Below are 8,546 nucleotides of genomic sequence, written 5' to 3'. Positions count from 1 at the left end.
ATGGGGCACGTGAAAATTAAATACAACAAAATAATAATTGTTTGCTTATCTTTAATAACTTGAGTTTTTGGATGAGATGATGATTTAATTCTTCAATAGCCTCAACTAACAACTAAGTAAACACTCCACAATTTTGAGGATGCTTATCCAAACACTTTAACCCATCTTTACAGTGTCAGTTGAACACGCTCCAATTTATAAAATGATCATTTATACATCTTCAAAATTAAATTTATGTGTTACGTTAACATTGAGTATAGCTAAGATACAGTAAACATGAATTAAGATGTCTATATCTACATTATGTTGTTTCATTTGCTAATACCAGTTTCTTTTGTCTTGTTTGATTTTGTTTCTGAACAAGGAGTAAAAATGTTGACGTTTTCAAATAATGAAAGTATTTTCCCTTTTTATTTATCCATGAAGCTAGGTATATGCAAAACAGTGTAGAAATGAAGTTTTAGAACATTTTTCAAAATGAAAAACAGGACTTTTAAAACATTCTTTCTCAAGCTAAATACGAGTAATAATTGCATGTTTTTACAAGTCAATAAAAACCAAGAACTAAAAAAAACAAAACAGTGACTACTTGGGAATTACATTGGTAATATAACCAAAAAAAGATATATTCATATGTATCACTCAAATTGCATTGTTAAAGTTATAGATAATTATACTTTTCATACTAAATTAATTACTAGCTACTTATAAATTTCCATCATTTTCTTATTTAATTTAACTCTCTCTCTATATAATCTCTCTTAGTGTGTCCCAAAAACTTGTCTTTTCCAACTTGTCCAAGCTTAGTCACACATGACTCACTAGAGTTGCATTTATAATATTTATAATATGATTGGTGCTTAATTGTTTGGTTTGAAAGAGCTGAGCAAATTATAGACTAAACTTTTTGAGACAAACTAAGAGGTATTAGATCAATTTAATTAACTCTAGGGATTATCTGATTTATTGACTTTTTCACTTCCAAAATGCTTGCCTTCCTTCCATATATATTTTCTTTTACCTGCAAAACAAATTACAAAAAGGAGTTATAATCTATTTAGTCAAGCTTCTAATATCAGTTGTTCGTAGTTGAAAGAAGTTGAAAGCAGATAAAGCAGAAACTCTTTTCGCTAGGTAAATAAAGTCAATTATATATATATATATATAATATTAGTAAATATTGTAACTAACCCCATCTTCGTCCCTAGATACTATCAACAACTTAATCCTCTATCACTCTTTTGTATTGATACGTATTAAGATATAATATATCACTTCGTTTTGCACCAAAATATAAAGTTGTTGTTTAAATTCAAATTCTAAATCCGCTTCTATTTCTACTATTTTTTTTATTATTTTCAAAATTATAAATGTGTTCTCCAAGAATGTACATAAGTTATTTTTTTGTTCATACCTTAGCTCTTAACTCAGCCAATAAGAGTCCAGTGCTAAGAGATGATTGGATTGCTACAACTTCCACCTTTAGTTCCCTTAGAACTTGCATTACATCTAACAACAACCCTTCTTTGTACGGACACCGGAGCTCCACCAGTGCATCGTTTTCGATGATCGAGACTTCCACTTGCAAAACTTCCTCTTCCATCGGTGGAGAACCCGTCATCTTTGCCGGTGCTCCGACTATACTTCCCTCCACCGTACTCTTCATTCTCCTCTTACCCTTCACCGGAAACGCCTTTACTATTGGTGAACCACTCTTTTCATCTATTTATCACGTAAAAAATTCTGTATCAGTTATGCAGATATTAGTTATTCCATGTTCTATGGTATAAATTAATTCTAAACATTATCTATAATAACTTGTACATGTACATATTGATTATGTTGAAAATAAAAATATATGACCTTCATCATGCATATTGTATCAAAAATGTGATGTTTCATATGAATAAAAAAATGATCAACCAAACAATGTGTAACTTATGCTGGATTTTATGTAGTTACTTTTCCTCATTTTTGTAATAAAAACAAGCATAATTTTTATACGTAAATAATTTATCTCTAATCAGGAACCAAACGATCCCCTTATAAGTATATTTTATGAATATAGTAATTGATAATTTGATAAAATGGTAAGTAACCTATTAGTCTATTACTATTTAGAATTTTGTCATTGAATAAATATGTTTATGTGAAATATTATTCAGGACACTATTATTTTGTTAACTAAGAAATGGTAATGCTAAACTATATATCCTAGTGACAAAATTAGCTCATAAAATTATAATAATTTAACTCAGTTATTTATTAATTTAGTCTACTTGATCCATATAAACTCAGCTCAATCCGTCCAATTATCAACGTGTAGTAAAATATAAATACCTGCATTTTTGGTAGTTTCCTCGTGGCGATCACGCGCTTCGAGATCCTGAACTTTCTTACGTAACTGCTTCACATACTCTATTGTATCGCCAAGTATCGATGCTTTATCCATTTTCGTAACGAAGGGTACTAAGGACCTTAAAATAATAAAACGCTCATTTAGCTTCTCTCTACGACGTCGTTCCGCTAGTACATGGTTCCCGCTCGTCTCTTCTTGTTGTGTACTACTATTTATCGTACATCCTTTGCGGAATCGAGACGCTCCGGCCGAAGAGTCGGCCGCAGCAGCGTCTCGTGACTTTGGAGATAGAGCTTCTGATAATTTTTTAGTACTGTGGAGAAATGGGACAGTGAATAGTATGCTTTTGAGCAGCCATTGGGAGGTGGTCCCACTGCCATCGCCGATGTCGTGGCGACGGCAGTGGGAGAGATTTGGGCTACAAGTGATGGGCCATAATGTGAAAGCAGATTGGGCTGAATCAGGAGAAATAGAGCCCATTATGGTAGCAGAAGAGGCATATTTGGAACTTGTGTTCGAGAGGTGTTCAAGTACAGCTGAAACTGTTTGAGAATAATGTGTATCTACTTGTGATAATTCATCGTAACTAGGTACACCTGCATTTGATAAAAAAAAGATAATTGAACTTTTAAATATTGAATTATCATAGTACAATTTACTAAAATGTTATATTTATATACTGATATTTGACGTTTAAATCTTATTTATTGTACCTAGAAGAAAGAATATATTTACTTTTTAGGATGAAATGATCATACAATTACAATATATACCATCGTCTTTTTAATTAGCTATGTATTACACATTTCATGTGAATTTAGCTTTTAACAACGTAGAAATACATTATGAGACTATTGAAGAGGGTTGATTTTCCTTCTTTTGTTATAATAGTGTGTAATGTACAAAAATGATTCTAAATTTTATGATAGTTAAACATAGCAAGTGTTAGATTAATAAGCGATCCAACTTAATTAAAATGAAATATTATTTTGAAACAGATTAAACATTTAAATTGAAACAGATGGAATAATAGCTTAAGCTAATACCTGGTAAATGTTGAAGGTCTTGGAAGTTACCCCAACTAATTGCAGTCTCAGCTTTGAAAGAGTCAGCCGTATTTCCAGCTTGGCTAATACCATCCAAATATAAATCAGTGTCCATATTATTAGAGCCATCATCCGGTGAGCCGAGCCGTATAGCTTCAGACATATCAAGCTGCATGAGCTCACTAGCCTCAGCCGCTATAGGATTAGCCGCTCCAGCCCCACTTTGAATTGCTATACCATTCGAGTCTAATTCAGCTTCATCATTTTCATCCTCATCGTCCTCATCCTCGTCCTCGTCCTCATTTTCTTCTTCTCCAGCAATTCTACCGTCTTGATCCGCTGGACAAATACCAGCGGATGACGGAGTATTGCTGAAGTAAAAATGTGGCTCCGAAAAGGCGGCGGGATCCGAAGTGGAGTGCTCAGATAAAGCTGGCTTTGGTGGCTGAGCTTGTTGTGGCTCATTGAAGAAGCTTTTTATACGATGTATAAATCCAATATCTTCTTGAACCTGTGTTGTGTATCATGTACAATAAATTCATAGATCGATTAAATTATACATACTGATAATATAAATATTATTTAAATTTATAAAATTAAATTACTACAAAGTGTATCAATATAATGTACATATATTTGATAACTTATTTTACGTTTTTACCTTTTCTATAGTTCCGAGTTCCACTACACCGTCCAAGAGAGGAATACAAACGACAGTCTGCAACATTTTGAACTTCATTAAATTTTATTTTTTTGTACTTTCGTAAATTTCATATCAAATTAAAATTAATTAACGAATTGATTGAATTACGCGGAATAAAATATTTATCACAATAATTAAAATTTAATAAGTCAAAGGGTCTGCAGTTTAGTACCTGTATGCGGGCACTCTATATAATAGGCATGTCAGTGTTCCATGAATTAAAAAACAAAAAAAAAGTCAGATAATTAAATTGCTTTAAATAATAATAACAATAAATTATTATTCTATCTGTTCAATAAGTTAGTTTAATTCGACAGATCTAAAATAATTTATATATATTTATGTGACTAAAAATAATTTTATATTAAAAAAAAATATTATAATTTAAATTATAACTAAATATAAAATTTATTGTTCTTTTTAAAAAACTCATATAAATTAAAACCAAAAAGTAACTGTTTATTTTTGGGCACAATTTTATAGTAATTTCAATCACGTGTAATGAAATTTTAACGAGCAGACTATACATGACCTTATATATAGGTCAATGAAATCTTATATGTCATCTCTTTGATTCTGTGTGACATTATCTTTTTATTCGTATGTGGTAAAAGAGCGAGACATCTATATACTATTTAGAAAAATTTAATTTATTATGACATAATTATATATATTTATGTCACGGTTTTATCATAAATTTCAAAAGTTTTACATCATTGCACAAATACTATAATTCTGATTTTTATTTTAGTTTTATATATAATATTGAGTTAGGTTATATCATAGAAATTTTAAATACAAGGAATTTAGAAAAAATTCTTACACGCGATTCATGGATAACAAGAGTCACGTGGAATGATTTAGAAAATAAATTTACTATATCTATATTTTCTTCACTCAAGGTATATCAACAACAATATATACAGTGACGAGTGAAATATGATGAGGATGACGTATATAAAGACTATACTTTTATTTTGTGAAGGTAAAAAATAAAAATTAAAAGATGATAGTGATTAATACTTACCTTAGCAAGAATAGCTCTACAGAAGACTTTGCTATCAACATCATTTGCTCCCATTATCCATATGTGATGTTTCTTTGAATAAGCCTTGCCTGGTAATCTTTTTTTTTTTTTTTTTATGAAAAAAAAATATCAGAGGTAATGTCATATGATAAATTTCTTTATTAATTTATTTTTTAATAGCATTATTTAAATATTTAAAATGATTTAAAAAACTTATTCTCATTTAATTCTTGTTAGAGGTGGATGAAGTAGTCAATTATCTTGTTACTTAAGGTTGTCAATATGTTATTATTGTGTTGGTGAAAATAAAAGAGGGATTGCTCACTGCTCACCTGGTCATTCAATTAATACTTATTGTCTATTCTATTTAATTTTTTCTTTATTTTAATTTTCTTCAATAAAGAAAGTAATTTTCTAAAATGATAATCTAATTATTCAATTAATACTTATTGTCTTATGTCTATCATATTTAAAAAATTTTATTTTAATTTTCTTCAAATAAAAAAAAGTGATTTTCTAAAATGATAATTATTTATCGAGTAATCATATAAATAATTAATCTAAAAATCTCCAATTAAACTGAAATAATAATTACTATATTAATTAAGTAACCATACGTGAAAAAATTGAACATTTCCTTTTAGATTTCAATAAGTAACAAATTTTTAATATGTCCCCACTATTCCTATAGTAATAAGCAACCCATTAATTGTAGAGCAATATTTATTAGACCCTCAACAAGGAAGAAGAGTAAGCATTGAAGTTACCACATTAATTAATTAACTTATTTTATCAGTAACATTTAATCTATAGCTAACATTGACTTGTAAGAGTTAAATTTTCTATGAATATATGGTCTCTCATTAATCAAAGACTTAGGGAGGTCACAATTGAAGTTGCTTTTTTTGTGTATATATTCTTGCTTTTATTTCGATGTAACAACCCTCATTCACTCTCCGATTACTACTCCATTCATATTTACTCGTTCATACTTAACTCAACACATTTTTAAAGGTGTTTCTTCTTATTTTTACGATTTTACCTTTTTACCGTTCATTTCGTTTGTTCATTATACTAAGAATAATTGTTCAACTTTACTTGTTCAATTTTAAGAGATAAGTTACATTTATATCTATTTTATCCTTATTATTAAATATTTTCCAGCGTTCATATTACTTATAATTAATCTAGGTGATATAGTAAATTAAAATTACTCTTTTATTTACTGTTTCTTAAGAAATGTGTCAAATCAAATATGGAGAACTAAAGATGGGCCGATGGAGTAATATACTCTACATTACTTTTACTTGTAATGTTTCGACTTGACACACCCGTTTAGAAAATAATAATGGACATGAGTATTATACCATACTACCCCCATTAATTGATGTTTAGTATTAGTTCTTCAAAAATGATTTTGAGAGTAATTAACTAATGCTAAGAGTAAAACATGAATAAAGTAAATTATGTTTTCTTAATATGTTAAAAGTGACATATATAAGTAGTGGACAAAAAAAAATGAACAAAAAGAGTATAAAATGATAATTTTTCTACATCATCCTTATTATTATGTGTTAAGAAATGAATTGAAAATAATTGTAGTACTTAACTAAGAGTAAATTAGGTATAAAAAGGTAAATTATTTCTTTCTTTTTAAAAAGATATTAAATAAGTAAAACATAATTATATATTTTTAATATAATGAACAAATAAAAATAAGCAAAAGAAAATACTTTGTATGGTCATGAATATTGATCATATTGATCACTTGACTGAAAATTCTTACTAGTAAGTTATTTGTGGTAATTTTGATATGACAACATCAAAAATGCAGGAAAAACCTTGTTATTTTCTCCGTTTTATTTTGTTGAAATATTATTAAATTCACTTATATTTAGTTCAAAAGAGAGTAACATTTTTATATTCACGCAAATACTATGACATATTTAATGTTATAATTTTCAAAATTTTATAAACATACAAAATATCATGGCATATTAAAGATAACAAATTTCAAAAAATATCTCTATTTTTTTAAAAAAATTAAAACTTCTTATCTGTAAGATTAATGTTAATATATAAATGATAAATTCTGATGAATGACGACTTACCCAATAGGTGGAGGAAAAGAGAAAGAAACACACATGAGATAAAACCACTCAGATTCGGTCAAATCCTCCGGCGACAATGCTGCCGACGGCCTTCTCGCCGGGGGATTTGAGTCACCGGCAGAAAGTGAATCGTAAAGTTCTCTAAGTTGTTGGCTTCTATGAAGAGAAGCTTCTTCAGCAGTAACTTCCATTGGCTGCACAGTTTTTCTAGTCTTTATAGCTCCATTATAATATCCATCTCTCCACACTAACGCCCTATCGAACAATAATATTGTGTTATTAAAAATGTCAATAATGAAAAATTCAATTATGAGTTTACGAGTTTATACATAAAAAATAAGCATATTTTAAGAATCCTGAGTAAGTTATTCTGATTTAAAAAATACTAATCACGTCAAAATTCTGAATCTTAAAGGGAAAGGACCTTAATAGATTCAAGAGTTCATAAAATTTAGAGGAATACAAATATCTATAATGAAATTTTTTGGAAAATGTTAGATTTCCAAAAAAAAAAAATAAGTAAAAACATAATGAAAGACAGTCCAATATTGATAAGGACGAGCTTTTTTATGAAGGAAGCTTCGCACTCAACTGCTGGTATATCGATTGGGAAAAAGTAGTAAAGACATGATTTCAACATAAAAACAGGGTGGATAAACAATAATGGCTGGAAAAGGGGGCAAGTGCATTCTTTTGTTCTCAGTTTATGAAAATTACTTCTATCACTAACCAGTTCAACTCGACTAATGGGCTTTTATGTTATCTAGGTTAACTTAGAACTCATAATGCCTAAAGTTTATATCCTTTCATTATTTTATTTGATATAAAACAATTCTTGATAAAGACACACTTATCAAGGAATCAATCATATTTTCCAAAATATATATTACTTCATCAAAATCAAAACTCAAAATGTTAAAATTCTGAATTTTATTCATTATTTAAAACAGGAAAATTATTGACATGAAAAAAGATCATATATTTTAAAAATCGACTTTTTCAAATTCAGAACTCAAAACATCTAAATCAATACGATAGAAAATAAAGACATACATACCCTTGTTTTGGACAAAATTGCCAAAAAATACTATAAGTCCATTTAACCGACTGGACGGAATTTTGCAACATGTTTTGTAACTGCAGGCTATTAGGCTGTATAATCTCCATCATTAATCTACTAGATTTAATTATTTGATTTTAAACCTTACACTAAAAAACTAATCAACAAAATTAGCAGAGAAAAATAAATGTATTTTTATTTTTTTTTGGAATTTTGTAAAGAAGAATGAAGAGATCTTCT

General features: G+C 28.6%; 1 protein-coding gene across 2 annotated transcripts; it reads right to left on the bottom strand.

Moving 5' to 3' along the window:
• Positions 1 to 468: 468 nt before the first annotated feature.
• On the bottom strand, positions 469 to 8,546 carry LOC107029254 (truncated basic helix-loop-helix protein A). 2 transcript variants are annotated; one of them, XM_015230635.2, is made up of 9 exons: positions 8,304 to 8,545; positions 7,247 to 7,501; positions 5,136 to 5,232; positions 4,281 to 4,295; positions 4,067 to 4,123; positions 3,406 to 3,916; positions 2,341 to 2,955; positions 1,415 to 1,722; positions 469 to 1,021 (listed from the first exon to the last, which is right to left on the bottom strand). In XM_015230635.2, exons 1-9 carry the CDS (start codon positions 8,414 to 8,416, stop codon positions 938 to 940), a joined length of 2,055 nt encoding a protein of 684 aa, XP_015086121.1. In that variant the 5' UTR covers positions 8,417 to 8,545; the 3' UTR covers positions 469 to 937. The 2 variants fall into 2 exon arrangements, with proteins under 2 accessions (XP_015086121.1, XP_015086122.1); XM_015230636.2 differs by lacking the exon at positions 469 to 1,021 and having other exon boundaries at positions 1,637 to 1,743; positions 8,304 to 8,546.

The sequence above is a fragment of the Solanum pennellii genome, chromosome 9, assembly GCF_001406875.1.
Source record: "Solanum pennellii chromosome 9, SPENNV200".
Classification (NCBI taxonomy): Eukaryota; Viridiplantae; Streptophyta; class Magnoliopsida; order Solanales; family Solanaceae; genus Solanum; species Solanum pennellii.
This window is presented reverse-complemented; position numbering and strand designations above follow the sequence as displayed.

Coding starts and splice junctions, on each gene's coding strand:
- LOC107029254 (XM_015230635.2), bottom strand. CDS start 8,416: ATGATGGAGATTATACAGCCTAATAGCCTGCAGTTACAAAACATGTTG. Junction 7,502..8,303: donor CAATTTTGTCCAAAACAAGG/GTATGTATGTCT, acceptor ATTGTTCGATAG/GGCGTTAGTGTGGAGAGATG. Junction 2,956..3,405: donor AGACCTTCAACATTTACCAG/GTATTAGCTTAA, acceptor TATCAAATGCAG/GTGTACCTAGTTACGATGAA.